Raw genomic sequence first — 17,308 nt, forward strand, 5'->3', positions numbered from 1 at the left:
TGCTCCTCAAGATCCTTTTGCCCCAGTTAATGCTGGCAAGACACATTTACTTTGCATCTTCCAGTAACTCCACTAGCATCACAACACGTACTGCAACTTGAGAACAGCTGGCAAAATTCTAAATATTTTTGAGAAATGCTGTACCAGAAAATACAACTGCACTTGCCTCACCAACCGTCACTGGTATTTTCCTACTTTTCACGAATTTTGCTTTGCTATCCAATGTTTTAACAGTCTTTCTTTCCACAGCTTTAAGCTATGTACTTAGCCAGGCTACCCAAGATACAAAACATTCACAGGAAGACTTACTTTCATTACATTTTTTTCTCTAGTTGTCTTTCCCTACACCTCTCCCACATATTCAGAGAAATATCTGATCAGCAAACACACTACTTCTCCAAAGGATTTCATATTTCAGTATGTAAGTCAGCTGAAAACAGTACATTTAACACACTCCAACCCTGTCTGCTTATTTGGTCCTTTGTGTCACTGTATCTGCCTCCTCTGTCTCCCAACACCCTCTCTCAGCACTAAGGGCAGGAAACACTGAAAGAAGTCAGTAGGCAGTGAAACCTCAGAGTTCTTATGTTTACAGGTCCAATCAAGTAACAAAACAGTCAGATGGAAACTGCTGAAAAAATGCCTGTCCTACCTGTGTTTTTGCTTTTTGCTCAGAAGCAGCTGTGCTACTGAAGCACAGGTCTCTGCTTCTTTCACAGCATCTCTGAGCCTGCGGAAAAGATCGTTCTCCGGGTATTTCCTGTCTTCAGCATCCTCCAACATTACTCTCAGCTCAATCACATCTGTAATAACAGTATATAAATAATTTGTATGCAAAACAAAAAGACTTTAGACTTCTTCAAAGGGCTTCAATCAAGATTCCAACAGGCTAGTTCAATTTGAAATGCGCAACAGTGAGTTGCGTTACACTCTCAGATTAGTTCATTTCTTTTTTCCACTGAATAATACACAGCATTTCTCTCATTCAATGAGAACACAGAACAAATGCAGGAGTTTCAGAACATCCTATTATAAATGATAGAAGTCTGACCTTTCTTGTGGTTGAGATTGGCAGACAGAGCCTCTGTAACTCTACTGACCCACGTGTCATAAGACTGTGCTCTAACTTTCACTCCGTACAGCAAAGAAGGAAGGTCTTCTAGGGGGTACCGGTACCTGGAGATACGGAAGGAAAATAGAGGAAGAGTGTTAATGCCCATATAAAAGCCAGGATATTGCCTATATTGAGTTTTTCCAGCTACAACAAGGCCAGAAAGACAGAACAAATATCATATCTGCTGCCTTGGAACCAAGAAACAAGCAAAGAGGACAAAAATACTTCCTAAATAAAGGAAGAGAGAAGTGTGGCTGCATGTTGTATTTGGTCACTGATCTGCAGCAAACTATTGAATATGGAAGAAAAGAGGGGTGAAAAAAAATCCTGTGTACCTTAGACACTTCTTCTGCATGGGACATGGACATAAATCAGATGGATGGTATAAGCATACCAGACGCTCAGGATTACAGGAACATGTAAGAGCTGACAAGAAGCATGTGGTTCTGCAAGCTGTGCACTGACGCTCATCATCTGGAACCAGTTCAAACACCTCTTCTTCAGACATCAATACTCCCTAACAGAAAAGAAGTAGACACTTTCTAAAAACTCTAATCCAGGCAGGGGGCAGGGGAATTAAAAGTCAGTTTGCAAGCAAAGTCAGAGTTGTCTTTTATTACTCACCATCTGTACAACAGACTCCCTTAACCGTGTCTCCTCCTCTATCATGAGAGTCATCTCCTTGCAGACCATGGCAGCCAGCCCAACATCCAAGCACTCTGGATCTGCCGCCATCTTGAAGATCAGCTCTTCGTGAGAGAAAACACAATGACGTCCTAGCCTTCGGTAATGACTCACACACTGACGTCCGATGGGAAGCTACAAAAAAACAACACTCATCATTTTGGGAAAAGATGTTTCGAGATGATCTCTTAGCTCCCACTCTCCTTCCTTTGACAAAACCTGGCACTGAGACTAAAAGAGTTGGATCTCATGGGACAGAGCCAATTTTAACAAACTTAAATCATGTCACAGATGAGGACAAAGAAGATATCCATGTTGGAGGGGGGCATCTGCCATAACCTTAAATGCCTAACAAGTTTAAGAGTTGTCCTAAGCTCTTTTTACTTCCACTGGTAAGAAACTGGCATCAAAAAGAAGCCATGTGGTCTACGCTAAGGTGAACGCACTGCCCTCTGGACATTACTACGCTTGGACATACACATTTAACACAAGATGCCTAGAGTTAACCAAAACTGGTATCACTCATGTTGGGCCTTATAAAGCAAAAAAATAAAAAATGCTAGATGAATTGACTACACAGATTTCTGGTTACATTTTGCATAAGCAAAGGAAATTTCACACAGCTGGTGAGTTTAGCAGTTTTTCACAGAGGCTATACCATGGATTATATCATGAGGACAGCAGAAAAGAAGAACAATGACGCACTGTCAATCCTGCAGACAATTTTTCTGATGAATGAATAAAATTCTCTGGTTAGGGACTAAAATCCCTATTTGAAAATAACAAAAAAGAAGTTAGAGATAGATAAACTACAGATGAGATCACAACTTCCAACTGTAAACCCTGGATAGCGATAGCACACACTTTTGATAACTTACTGAAGAATCCACATAAGCTACATTCTGGTATGGCACAGCTATTAGAACAAGCACTAATATGATTAAAATGTGCAATGAGCTGGCACAAAAGGAGAACAAAAGACTCTTATATGTCTACCTCCAACATTCAAACAACAACAACTGTTCAAGATAGTACATTAATCTGCATGAAATTCAGAAAGACGCATCACAGAAATACTAGCTAAAAGTACTGTGAGAGGTCACTGTTTGGTTAGATCAATACTTCAAAAGGAAGACCAGAAGACAAAGTTACAGTTTGAAGCTGCTTAAAATTATGTGCTCATCAAAATTATTCTGTGTAATGGAAACTCACATCAGTCTAACTGTTGTACCAGGAACTATAAACAAAAAACATTATTTAAAGACTATTCAAACAATTAAGTTACTAACACACTTCTTGCAAAGATCACCAAGTAGAGACATAGCGAACATATACAAAAGAACAGACCCAGTCAGCAGTGCAAAAGTTCACAGCTTCAGCAAAGTTATATCCCTGGTTAAATCCAGAGTGATAGGCACGAGGAAAGGTCACAACAAACTCGCCAGCACACTGATTGGTCCTGTATACCTAATACAAGAAGGATGAAGGAGAAAAAAAATGAAAAAATCAGAAACTTGCAACAGAGTTTAAGGCACATAATTACAAGACATTTGCACACCACTCTACCTATAGAACACCACAGGCAACACAGCTACCCTAAAAGTGGCAAGGATTGGTTCTGTCTTCTTGAAGTGAATCCTCAATTTATGGCCTTAGTCAAAAAAGCTGAATATACAAGCCAACAGTTGAAATTCTCTTTATGAATCCCAAAAGGGATGTTTCTCTATGATCATTTAATCCATCACACCACAAAGTGCAAAAGCTTCTGGAAACAGTTTACGGTTTGCTTTGTTGGGGTGTTTGCCAGGGAAGCAATTTATCCTAAGACAAAAGCAAATGACAGTGACTGGTGCTTAAAGGTCTGCAGTCAATTATGTTTGGTCAAAAAAGCATTTCAGAATGCTGAGATTTCTACTGAACATAAGACAAGTATTTTACTGTCAAAAGACATTAAAAGCATTTCACAGACTAACTTGCTGCTATGGCAGGGTGGGGTTTTTTTAATGACGAACTAAATGTAACACACAATGTACATTTGTTCTATAAGCCATTTTATGTAAGAAGCTTGGCACACTTGCTTCTGATATAATTTAAGTTTCACGGTGAGTCTAGAGAAAATTCTAGAAAACAGATTAAAAAAACACCCCATAACTAATGAATTGAATATGTAAATGTCCACCATAAAAATTCTTCAGAGTTATGCCAAACCATTGTTACACAAATCTGGCACAGAACGAAAAAAAGAAAGCGCATAGAAGTACTTATGTAAGAAATGCTCATGTGCTACTCACTGGTACACCGTGTTCCATCAGCACATTGGGGTTCATAATAGTCACCAGCTGATGCAGGAGATCAGGCTGGGATTCAAAGAGCTCAGGAGCCAATTCCTTCATCACATCCTCTAGCTGCTCTGCTGCATGAGAGGGCACACCATACCATGTCTTCGGCTCTCCCCTAACAAAACGCAACCACAGTAATAAACACATTAAAGGGAAGTAATGGTGCCACCCAACTGCAAAGTACACCTCAAATCTGGCACCGCTGCCCACAGAAGCTAAATATTTTATATATAGACACAAAAACACTTGAATTGACAACCGTCTTTTTCAGGATGTATTCTTCTAATCTGAAATATCAGTTACACTACAACATAATTCTCAACATACCTGACAGCAGATTTGTCATGACAAGCCTAAAGTGGAAAATAATTGTCATTTACCATGCTCTAAAGAGATAAAACCGGCAATTATTTTCCTTTAGGAAGAAGAAAGTAAGTTTAACAAACAAAACCTTGACCATCACAGCTAATCTTTAGAAGAAAAGAGATCATGGTACTCTTCCACTCAATCAGGTTTGGAGTAGTCCTGTTCCTCAAACCAATGGAATAGTATACCAGCTAAGCAGAATTGGGAAGAATAAAACACCCAACACAATGAAACAAGCAATCCTTCTAATATACATAGCCAATTACTGAAAACCAGTGGTCCACTGCACTTTACACCTAATAACATGAATTAGTTGAATGTGAGGGAAGAAAGAGATTAGCAAGACCAAAACTAAACAGAAAATTACTAGAGAAAGTATAATTCCAATCCTATCTTAATCAAAATAAACTGTAATGATCTAGTATCTACAGTGCTCATGTTTATATTAAAATTTTATTTTATTAAGAAGTACAAGCAGTAGTCTACTGAAATTCTGAAGCCATTTACATAGCACTATTTAACTGCATCAAGAACGGTTGTCACCAACCATCCTGAAAGTCAGATGAGGCACCGTGCAGCATCTTCTGTGGTTCCTCCGGCCTTCAGTGACACCTGCTGGTAGGACACCACTAGTAACCCCGGTAAATAAAACAACTATCCTGCACCTGGGCTGCTGGAATTCACCAGCTGACACAAAACTCGCACATACCGATCTAGTTAATAGCGTGCTGAGGACAATAACTGAACTCCAAACGAAGTGAATCCCCCTCCTGAGCCTGCGGATCAGACCTTACTAGCAAACACGCTTCCCCGGAAATGTGCAATCACAGTCTAAATGCTATCCACTCGTCCTCACCAGATGTACAACAAACTGTCTGTTCTGAAGGGATGCTGCCCACAGCTCCCCCCTCCTTCCCCCCTGCTCCATCCGCTCTGACTGAGCCTGATGAGCTGGGAGGACTGCAATGCAAATAGTTCATCCGTCAGGATTCTTCTTTTCAAACACAAAAGCTGAACACCAGAACACTTCAAGGGTAGTTCTGAAAGTCAGAATTACTTTCAAATTTCTCTTCTCTTTAGCAGGTGCATTTCTGTGTGTACTTAAACCTGCTGCTGAACTGTGCGCTCTGATGCCTGTGTAAGCCACGAGGCAGCAGCCTCCATTTCCCGCATAGGGGCATACCAACTTGAAATCACAAAGCAGTGAACCAGTCAACTGTAACTGAGTTCAAAACCAGAAGCTTTCTTAGAAAAGCTGTGCGCTTGTAAAGCACGATCTTCGAGTGACACTGGGTTTTTGGCAACACAGCAATATTTAATCAGTTAATAAAAAACACTGAAGTGATTCAAACAGTATCTATATTCCCTTTTCAACAGCTTCAGCTAAAAATACAGCCCACTCATCACATTTAATTTTTTCGTTAAAAATGTCATAGAATCATAGAATGGTTTGAGTTGGAAGAGACCTCAAAGATCATCTAGTTCCAACCCCCCTGCCGTGGGCAGAGACACCTTCCACTAGGTCAGGGTGCTCAAAGCTTCATCCAGCCTGGCCTTGAACAATTCCAGGGATGGTGCATCCACAGCTAGACAACCTATTCCAGTGCCTCACCACCCTCAGAGTGAAGAATTTCTTCCTTATTTCTATTCAAAAAAATACCCTCTTTCAGTTTAAAGCTATTGCCCCTTGTCCTATTACTACACGCACTTGTCAAAACTCCCTCTCCAGCTTTCTTGTAGGCCTCCTTTAAGTACTAGAAGGCTGCTATAAGATCATCAGTGTGCATAGGCGTTTTCAAGCAAAATGACAAATTTACTAATACAGGGCGGTGTAAGGTAGATGCACAAAGGAGAGCCCATACCAATGCAGGTAGTTGATGGAATAGCTCCAATGATCTTCTATATGCCAGCAAAATGAGGAGAAGCACATCCCTACATACAGCCAAGGTACCTTCATGCCAGAGATATCTGCATTGATGTGAGCAAGGACTGATTGTTCCAGAATTGGCATGTTATTCAAGTTCCAACCAGAAAGTGCATAATCCTGCCAAAAAAAGGAGAAAATTCTGAACAAATCAGAAGAACATAAGGACACCAACTCCAGAAAAGGAAAGTACAAAGGAAGAGATCAGTCTATCCATTTCTACAGTAGACAGCGTGTAATACTCTAAAACAATGAAGAATCAAAACTAGGAAATAATTCCTTAAATACCTTAGTCAGCAATCAGACTAAGATTTAATACCAGTCCTAGTATTTCAACACAAATAGCCTATCTTCTTTGGATCAAGGCTTATATACTTAGGCTTTGATTCCCCCGCCCCCAAAATTTGATAGGTTTCATGCTTTTCTGGCAGAACAAAATAACCAGTAACACTAGCAGAAGAACAAAAGTCTTCAGTAAAATTGGGTAACTTAAGACTGTAAATAATGCAATGAATCTTATGTTATTATTTCAGCTTTTTTAAGACCTGCTTTAATGCACTGCAGTTTATCTTATATATTACTTCAGAAAGTTTTCTGAAGAGAAGAAATTCCTACACACTCATTTCCAGTTAAACAATCCCACCTTTACTTTCAAATACAGAAATTTGTAAAAAAAAAAAAAAAAAGAGAATCCAAACAGACTGCCTTAAAACCTCATTACTATACTTTAACATCAGCCTACTTTCCACCTTAAAAACCAGTTGTTAGCACAGATTCAGTCATTTTAGGCATATCCCATAGTTCCCGAAAGGACTGGTCACACCCTCAGCTCAGCCACTCGTTCCTGCTGTTTCCTTTACTCTGACACTATAAAGACAATGCAGTGAGCCAGAAGACCTAAGTGATCTGGCTAGAAATTTTTTTTTTTTTTTAATTACTACTTTCATACAAATAGATCAAGTAGTAGTACTGACTCACTAAGGACCTACACAATCACCTCACAGCCAACAAAGGCACAGGTAGGAAGGTGCAGGTATGGGAGGAAGACAACAGTGAGCAGGATTGCATCTTCCAGTGAGCAGTATAAATTGATTTGGGGCTGTGTAATTACAAAACCACACCTTTATTGCTCATTTAATCTGAATTTTAAACATATAAGCAGTGAGAAAATTGATATGCTACAGTAAAGTCTGAGGGAGAACAGGTAATATACTTACCAGATGTTCTTTATAAAATTTTCTATAAGAGGATGCTGTATCTACCTCTTTTCACTTTTACAGTAAGCACAGTAAAAGAAACAAGCTAAATCCAATGAATTTGTTTTACCTATTATGAACCTCCTAAGGAGGTTAGAATCATGCTCTCTGTAGCTAACTCTGTAACAAAAAGGTTCAGAACAAGAAAGAAAAAAGAAATCTTATCAGTCTCCTCATACTCAGACATACTATAACAACTTGCACATCTTTGCCTGCTAAGATTAAGTGACACAAAACAGGTGTGACTTAAATCATGAAAAGCAGCTTAGCTATCAGCAACCAGATCTGTGAAAGGATCTAAAATATCAGATTAATGCCCTGCTCAAAAGGAACATTAAGTGCATACAAAAGCCTTAAGCAATTTCTTAATGAAAAAAATCCACACCGATTTCTGTCCTAAATTCTTCAAGTGAAATCTTATGCAAAGAATGGGGTCAGTTTGCATATCCTGTTTCTCACCTCCTCCTCTGGCATCAGTTTTCGTCGGCCGTCCTTCACTGGGAAGCCACTTCCGAAGTCCTTGGATGAGATATCAGCCCCATATTCCACAATGACATCTTCTTCTATGCTGCTCACCAACCGCCAGAATTCTTTTTCTACGAGCTCAGTGGGAACCATCTGAAAGCGGAGATGTTATAGTATGTGCAGATAAGACTCAGAATAAAAATTATCATTCAACTAGTAAATCATTCCTAATCCCACATGAATTTTCAAAGACCAAGGCCACTCCTCCTCTCCCCTCCATCTCTTCGAAGTCATACAGTTTGGTCTGTATTCCTTAGTAATGGCTGCAATGTAACAGAAATAAGATGCTGCATCACAAGGGATGGAATGAACAAAAAAGATGGGGTTACCAGAAGTACAGCTAAAAAGAAGAGGATGAGATAGGCAGCAAAAGCCAAGCAGCAAACAAAATGAATAGCAAGCAAATTCCAAACTATTTCAGAGGATAATGACCAGAACTTCTGAGTACAACAGAGAAATTCAAACAAAGAATTGTGTTCAAGAGTGTAGTCTTCATATAGCTCATTAGAATTCTTATTTATATGCATCTATTCATGAAGCTTGTTTGTAAAATAAGCTTTGCTCCTTGCTTTGCTCAGTGTCCCAAAGTTGTATAATAAATTGGAGTCCTTAAAAGGTAGAAGCTTTAGCAGGAATGTCTATGAATTAACAAAGAACCCTGAGTGGAGGAGCAGCTTGGTGCTGCATGCAGTCTACAGGACAGTGGAATCACGGAAGTGTAACGAAGCAGAAATGCTAGTTTTAAAAATGCTGCTGAGATGCAGAACAAAAAACCCCACCTGATTATCAGACAGACTCAGTCTATTGACTTGTCTACAAGAAAAGACTAACTGGGAGGAAAACAATTATTTATCCTCTGAACAAACTAAACGAAGACAAAAGCCATGGGAAGGGCAGGAGAAAGACCCCTTTGCCAAACAAGAACAAGATACTTGGTTCAATTAATCAAAAAGGACAAGAACCTAACTAGAGTATGGCCAATAAGGCATACCCTAACAAGCAATAAAGCTATCTATCCATCACAGGAAAAGGGTGAAATAAAATTAAAAGGAGACTAGATGACAGAAAGCTAAATAATTTGTTTACATGTTTGAAGTTTATGGTGACTCTTTAAACAAAGCTAAGATGCCTCAGCAGAAATCCAGGATCAGCTGAAACCTCTTCTCTTTTTCCCTTACAAGGAATCACAACAGAAGTTGAAACTCACGTGGACCGGCATGTTGAAATAATCAGACTTGAAGTTATCGGCCATTTCACCAAAGCTCTGGAGAGTATATTCCCTGACAGCTTGTTCAAATCCAAAGGCCTCACGGGGTTTGTTGCATTCCTAGGAGACAGAACATAAAAATATTGTTCCCTGCAGCAGATTATGACACAGTTACATTTTTAGCAAAAAAAACCTAGTGCCCATCCAAGTCCTTATCAAACACAATAAGATATCAGTTTTGAATGCTTTTCTCAGCTGAGGAAGTCCTACCACAACGGAAACAGAACAGAATTAATTATACAGAAGCTAATCTAACATGGTAAACCCCAATGCTACACACTTCTGCTTTCCTGTCCAAACCTAAGTTTATCATCTACTGCTGCCACTCACAGAGTAAAACAGTGCACAAGAAGCTTAGACCGCCATAAGACATTTCTCAGACACACTGGGTTCAAGCACTTGCAGAATAACTGCACAGAAACAAACCCTGTAAGAGCTTCAGTCTTATCAAGTCAGCAAATCATCAACTGTGAAAGTATATAGGAGAAAAGAGGAAGAAGGAAATTAAAACAATGCAGCACAGCTAACAACAGACACGGTCCATCTGACAGAAAAATCTTCAAGTCTTCCGCTGTTCTATCCCCATTCATCCCAAGAGTGCAAAAAACACTAGTTCATATTTCAGCTGCTCTCTCTGCCCTTATCTACAGTGTCCTTCTCAGCCTCTTTGTATCTGACACAATGTTTATATATACAAGACATATTTGAACACAAACATGACATAGAACTATCTGATAGTCAGCTGTTCAGTCGTAAAGAAACAGGACTGGAAAGGCATTCAAGAGATCAGTAGCTTCTTTTTCTTCAAGAGGAACTATCCTCAGACTATGCCAAACAGTTATCAAAGTAGTTCTTAAAAGGAGCCTGCAACAGAGAACCTACAACATCTGTAAACACTGTCAAACAACGTTGACCTGAATACATATAAACAGCCCTTGCCCTGTTCTTCCCAGGTTCTGTTCCAGCACCCTACTGTTAACATCACATTAAGCACCTGTGCACAGTTAACTTTTAAAGTAAAAACTGAGGCAAAAAGCACTACTGAGCATTTCAAATGTCTTTCTGCTGTTATTTGTTTACTCTCCATTACATAATATAGCTATGTTTTCTCTCTTCTTCCTCCTCTTACTTTCAATGTATTTCCAGAATTTTTCAAGTACTTTCTGCATCATTTGCTAGTAGGAACGTGTTTGGCACCTTAACTTTCCTGATTTTGTCCCTACATGTGTATTTTTCCCTTGGGAACAACATATCTCTGTTTTTACTAGCAGTACGAGTAGTGAAATTTCTTGTGAGTTTCCATATTCTTAAACCACTCAGTCTCTATGTTTACTACTATATTCTTTAAATTACCTCCACATTGGATTGCTGTAATTTGGTAATACTACTTTATTGCTCTCTCAAAGGAACAACAAACGGGCAGCTTAATCCTGTGAGCAGCAACCCAAAGGGTTAGTTGCATCTTTTCCCTTGCCTGTAACTATGAATTTCTACCTCTCTCACAGCAGCATTTGCCCGAGTTCATCTTAAAATCTAATCTCTCTTGGGGAAGGGTTAGAGCTGATCCACCTCCTTATGTGGCTGCACAACTATTCATACATCACCATAAAGAAAACAGCAGAAGCCCACAGCAGGAAAGGGTGTCAGGGATGTGGAAGGAAATGGGCATATACATATGTGTGCGTGCAACTACCTCTTCTGGAAAAAACAGGGTCTAAAAAGTTAAAACTAGTCACAAAATTACAGATTTAGAAACTGTAAGCTTTTTGCTCCAAGTCCTACACCTACCAATTTCCTGAGCTTGCAAAATTTGTTTTCTTAAGATAAATACCAAGCCAACCAAATGATGTTTGCTGACTTCAGGCTGTTGATCAGTCAACTCTTGGAACTTGGTAGCTCCTCTTTTCTGAGCAATGAAACTCAACTAGTTTCCACTTCTGAACCCTCAGCAGTGCCTTTTTCAGTCTAAATCAAATCTAAAAGTTATTCTTTAAATTAGTTCTTTCACTTTCTGCTACAAACTATTCTGAACAATGCCATAATAACTTTCCAATAATCAAAGTTCCCTGTTATGCCCAAAGCGCATACTTTGATTGCTTCATAGTTTACAAAATGTCTCATCATTACGCTAAAATACTTATTTCAACCCTACTTCTCACCACCAGCTTATCAAATCGAGTTTTAGCTGTCACGTGGCTATACAACAAACAAAGGTTATGCCCAAGCTCTAGAAGGCACACTTCTCTCTCCTTATGGCTCATCAGTCAAGAACAGCTGGAGATTCACAGCTCATCTTAACAATATTCCAAACAAAACTACGGCCTCTATCCAGATGGAATGGCATTGAGCTGAACTATTCTCCTTCTGATCTTTCCAGGAACACAAGTATACATACAAAGCTTGAGTAGTTCTTGAACTGTACCTCAGCAACGCACTTGGGACACCTCCAGTCACCCTTGGGTACATCAGGTAAAGGAGGAATCAAGCAAAAAGTGTGATAACTGTCATCACATCCATCGCACAGTAGCAGTTTGTCCTCATTATTTCCTCTGCCACAGAATAAGCAAACATACAGATCAACCTGTGGAGAAAAAAGAATAAAAAGAAAAAAAAAAAAGGAAGTTACAGAAAGTTTCCTCATCCAGAACCTGCCTTCCTTAAACTAAGGAACAAAGGATGTAATCCTGAAGTCCGATATATGGACATCAACGCAGTCTCCACTGGTTTTTGAGAAGCATTGATAATGAACAATTATGCTTCAGTTTCCCAAAGCCATAATACGTGGTGGGCAGGGGGACTTTGCGTGCTGCAAAATAACTATCCAGTTCAGTTGGGTAATTTTTTTTCTGTATAATAAAGTAGCACCTCATTTATGTTATTCTAAGGCAAAAGAGTGGGTTACAGTTTTCAGAGTTTCATGCTCTCCCTCTCTTTGGGCCTCTATCATGGGAAACATTTAAAACTAAATCCCTACAAACAGTACGTGGCTGAGAAATATCTCCAAAAATTATTTCAGAAACATACACGTCATCACTTGCAACAATACAGTGATTATCTTTGTAATGGAAAAGAAGAGATAACAAAACCCACAAACCTACAGATTTCAATCTAAATTCCAAGGGGAAGGGAAGGAAACTGCATGTAAAAGTACCAACTTTTCTCATTTTCTCCAAAATAAAGGATAAAAACTCCAAATGATAAGAGCTAAGTATTAATTCCAATACAATAGCAAGCAATTTTCACAGATGTCTGTCCAAGATAACCTCTCAACAAGAACAACATTCACTGGGAGATATTCCCAGGGGCCAAAGAGAAAGCCATATCAACAGGTTTCAAATTTTCTTTGCTGTTGTTTCCTCTATTGTCCAAAGGATTTCTAATTTAATATAGTACTGAAGATCTGTAACAACCTAAATGAAGAAACCGCATATTATTTTTTCATAGCTAAAAAATTATCTTATGTATATATTTTTAATAACAACATGAACTTCATGAACAACACTATACTACTCCAAATTCTGCTATAACTCTCGTCAGTCACTGGGCAACTCAGGCTATGCATATTTCCTTCACGCAGCTCAAAATAACACCAGAAGCCATGGGGTTGTTTTTTGAGGTTGTTATTTTCATCAAAATGTCACAAAATCACGTGCTTTTCAGCTGGTTAGGTTCACACAGTTGTGTTAAAAACTTGATGTCAATCCCATCTTGGTTACATCAGCCTAGTTAAGTATGCAACCTCCTAGCTATGCAATAACATACCTCTTAAGGACACTGCTCAGGTTTCTTAAGAAACCATTTTATAAAATGATGCAGCTCTAGTAGGAGACATACCATTTTCCCCGTTTTAAAAAAATCCACACACAAACCCTCATGGAGTATCATGTCTAAGACACCAAATGAGTTGCTTTTATTGCAAGTATATGAAATGGAGGGTGGGTCCCGTAAGCAGGCATTTCCAGATTCTCAAAACTAAAAATGCTTTAAAATGGCGATCCTAAGAGGCTATTCTATGATACTCAGTAGTTACCTATCACTGACAATACCTTCTTCTCTCCAAATCCATATTAACACACGCAATCTTTTTTATGTCAGCCCAAGTGATGATGATTTGTCAAACACAAAGACTGCACTGAAACACATATTCACAACAAGCAGACCTGTGACTACACAACAACCACAAATAAGCCTCCTAGCCATATAACAAAACATGGTAAGACTACGATGATACATAACTATATTGATGAGCAGGGAAGGGATAAAAAGAAAAAGGTGCATTTTATTTCACAGTTAGCATTTCATAAAAAGATAAATGAATGAGGGGGAAGTATAAACAAAACTGCGGCACATATTTTTCAGATAAAAGTTATATAAGGCTAATGTATCACCTGTGCACTTCAAAGACTGCTTTCCTTGAAAATCTCTCATCTAAGTATAAAAAAGTTTGGGACTGAATGGTACTAAGTCCCAGAATTTTTCAAGATTATAGTTACAGCAATATAGTTCCAAAATAGCAGCCGTCCTGCTACAATATTTTCACTTTCTCTTATACATAGGAGTAAACAGAAAGAGTAAACAAATATAGTTTTCTACAAAGAAACAGAGACTACACAAAATATCTTTAAATTAAAGCACAGTTAAACCAAATGGTCACAACACTTAACACAGCCTAGGACCACCATATACTCAGAAGTAGTAGTACGATTAAAAAAAAATTTCGATCCACACAAATTCTAACTTAGCTGCAATGGCACAATGATCTGTTTTTTAAATATTTGACTTCTCCCACTTTTTTTTTTCCCCAGAAGGTGTTTCCACATATAAAAATATGATTATTAGAGACTTTCAGTTGCCTTGGCCACCTATGGTTGAAATTTAAAATAAGCTCCATAAGTGTTCTCAGGCTAAGAAAAAAAGAACAGCTGAATTATTAGTGAAGAGTCTAATTCTTAAGACATTAAAAGCATGCATCTTCACTCCTGGTTGCATACACGTTAAATTATGACACTTTAAAAGTAAAAAGTCGTGTGCTATGACAGGCATTAAGAACAACTATACACTGCTTCTCCACGGTCAAACATCGAAGCGCTAAACATTTCATTTTTCCCCTTAGGGGTTTCTCTTGCATGGATCATTTACTGCAGATAAAACCAACACTAGAGGCAATGTAGGCCCACTGGTGAATGAGAGGGGTGCCCTGGTGACAGAGGATAAGAAGAAGGCAGAGTTACTGAATGCCTTCTTTGCCTCAGTCTATACTGCTGGAGGCTACCCTGATGAGCCCTGGAACCCTGAGGCTCCTGAGGAAGTCAGGATAGAGGAGGAGTCTACCCTGTTTGATGAGGACTTGGTTAGGGACCAGTTAAGCAACCTGGCCATCCATAAATCCACGGGTCCTGATGGGATGCACCCGCGGGTGCTGAGGGAGCTGGTGGATGTCATTGCCAGGTCACTCACCATCATCTTTGTTAAATCATGGGGAACGGGAGAGGTGCCTGAGGACTGGAGGAAAGCAAATGTCACTCCAGTCTTCAAAAAGGACAAGAAGGAAGACCCAGGTAACTATAGACCGGTCAGCCTCTCCTCCATCCCTGGAAAGATAATGGAACAACTTATCCTTGGTGCTGTCTCTAGGCATATCAAGGATAAGAGGGTCATTAGGGGCAGTCAACATGGCTTCACTAAGGGGAAGTCGTGCTTGACGAACCTGATAGCCTTTTATGAGGACATCACCCAGTGGGTGGATGATGGTAGAGCAGTGGATGTGGTCTATCTTGACTTCAGTAAAGCATTTGACACAGTCTCCCACGGCATCCTCACAGCTAAACTGAGGAAGTGTGGTCTGGATGATCGGGTAGTGAGATGGATTGTGAGCTGGCTGAAGGATAGAAGCCAGAGAGTAGTGGTCAATGGGACAGAGTCCAGTTGGAGGCCTGTATCCAGTGGAGTCCCTCAAGGGTTGGTACTGGGACCTGTATTGTTCAACATATTCATCAATGACTTGGATGAGGGAATAGAGTGCATGGTCAGCAAGTTTGCTGATGACACTAAACTGGGAGGAGTGGCTGACACACCTGAAGGCTGTGCTGCCATTCAGAGAGACCTGGATAGGCTGGAGAGTTGGGCAGGGAGAAATTTAATGAAATCCAACCAGGGCAAGTGTAAAGTCTTGCATCTGGGTAAGAACAACCCCATGTACCAGTACAAGTTGGGGACTGAACTGTTGGGGAACAGCCCAGGGGAAAGGGACCTGGGGGTCCTGGTGGACAGCAGGGTGACCATGAGCCAGCAATGTGCCCTTGTGGCCAAGAAGGCCAATGGCATCCTGGGGTGTATTAGAAGGGGTGTGGTTAGTAGGTGGAGAGAGGTTCTCCTCCCCCTCTACTCCGCCCTGGTGAGGCCGCATCTGGAATATTGTCTTCAGCTCTGGGACCCTCAGTTCAGGAAGGACAAGGAACTGCTTGAGAGAGTCCAGCGTAGGGCCACAAAGATGATTAAGGGAGTGGAGCATCTCTCTTATGAGGAAAGGCTGAGGGAGCTGGGTCTCTTTAGCTTGGAGAAGAGGAGACTGAGGGGGCACCTCATTAATGTTTATAAATATGTAAAAGGTGACTGTCATGAGGATGGAGCCAGGCTCTTTTCAGTGGCATCCAATGATAGGACAAGAGGAAACGGATATAAGCTGGAACATAGGAGGTTCCGCTTAAACATAAGGAAGAACTTCTTCTCAGTAAGGGTAACAGAACACTGGAACAGGTTGCCCAGAGAGGTTGTGGAGTCTCCTTCTCTGGAGATGTTCCAAACCCACCTGGACGCGTTCTTGTGTGATCTGATCTAGGTGGTCCTGCTCCGGCAGGGGGATTGGACTAGATGATCCTTTGAGGTCCCTTCCAATCCCTAACATTCTGTGATTTTGTGATCTGTATAATGACCAGTTTAAACCCAAAACAGAAAAGACATGAAAGCTACAATCCCTAAAAGACAAACTCCTGAAGTACTGGAGCAGCTCAAAATATCTTTTAAGGAAGAGAAGTAGTACTACAATTGTTCCACAAAGGGGAGTTCAAATAGAAACTGAGCTACTGAAGGCAGGCAAGAAGCATGTGGCAAAGCAAGTCCTAAGACCCATCATCAGCAAGTACCTTCATGTTGCAAAGTTCTTCTTGTCTGACAGATTAAAACAGAAACATAGAGCTTAGATTATTTTTCAAAATACTGTTCATTCTTCCCTTAACAGTATCATCTGCTGCAGTGTCTACCCATTCATTTATCGGAGGGGGTGTGCGGGTGTGGTTTTAGAAAAAAAAGAAGTCTTAGTAAATCAACGAATTTATCAGAAATCACAGCAAAGGAATCAAACTTACGAAGTTGACAGAAAGAGTTCCTTTGCGTTGCCTCATCTGCATTCCAAACGCTTCTGATCTAGTTCCCTTGCGTCTTCGTGTCACTTCATCTTGAAGTAAAATAAAGTTAAACATTATTAATATCACATTGAGATAGACTTAACTTGCAAAACCAACGCAGCCGTCCAGCCTGGTACTCTGCCTTTCATATCAGAAACTACCTGACAGTCCAAAGAAAGCAAAAATGCCTTGTTATACCTGGCCAATCTAAACTAAACAGGGATTAGGAAAACGTATTTTGCTTTTCCTCACAAATGACCCGAAATGCCTCATGAAACAGAGCAAATTACATGCATAATTTGTGCACTTAGCTAGTAGGATCAGTTGTAAGTATTGTCAAATTCTGTTTTCCCTTCCAGTCACTCAGTCCATGCAACAGCTGCTTAATTGTTATTGTTACTATATGATACATAAAGAGCTGAAACTATGC

At 39.9% G+C, this 17,308-nt stretch overlaps 1 protein-coding gene across 2 annotated transcripts in view; it reads right to left on the reverse strand.

Moving 5' to 3' along the window:
* Positions 1 to 17,308, reverse strand: part of KDM5A (lysine demethylase 5A) — a 55,881-nt gene that overhangs the window by 26,106 nt on the left and 12,467 nt on the right. For both annotated transcript variants that reach the window (XM_086611202.1, XM_086611200.1), the window contains exons 7-17: positions 16,840 to 16,928; positions 11,898 to 12,056; positions 9,416 to 9,535; positions 8,143 to 8,301; positions 6,366 to 6,547; positions 4,090 to 4,252; positions 3,146 to 3,265; positions 1,739 to 1,933; positions 1,450 to 1,631; positions 1,052 to 1,176; positions 653 to 803 (exon numbers count right to left, since the gene is read on the reverse strand). In XM_086611202.1, coding sequence (XP_086467328.1) covers positions 653 to 803; positions 1,052 to 1,176; positions 1,450 to 1,631; positions 1,739 to 1,933; positions 3,146 to 3,265; positions 4,090 to 4,252; positions 6,366 to 6,547; positions 8,143 to 8,301; positions 9,416 to 9,535; positions 11,898 to 12,056; positions 16,840 to 16,928 — 1,645 coding nt within the window. The remainder of the gene's footprint in view (positions 1 to 652; positions 804 to 1,051; positions 1,177 to 1,449; positions 1,632 to 1,738; positions 1,934 to 3,145; positions 3,266 to 4,089; positions 4,253 to 6,365; positions 6,548 to 8,142; positions 8,302 to 9,415; positions 9,536 to 11,897; positions 12,057 to 16,839; positions 16,929 to 17,308) is intronic.

The sequence above is a fragment of the Tauraco erythrolophus genome, chromosome 4 (assembly GCF_009769465.1).
Source record: "Tauraco erythrolophus isolate bTauEry1 chromosome 4, bTauEry1.pri, whole genome shotgun sequence".
Lineage (NCBI taxonomy): Eukaryota > Metazoa > Chordata > Aves > Musophagiformes > Musophagidae > Tauraco > Tauraco erythrolophus.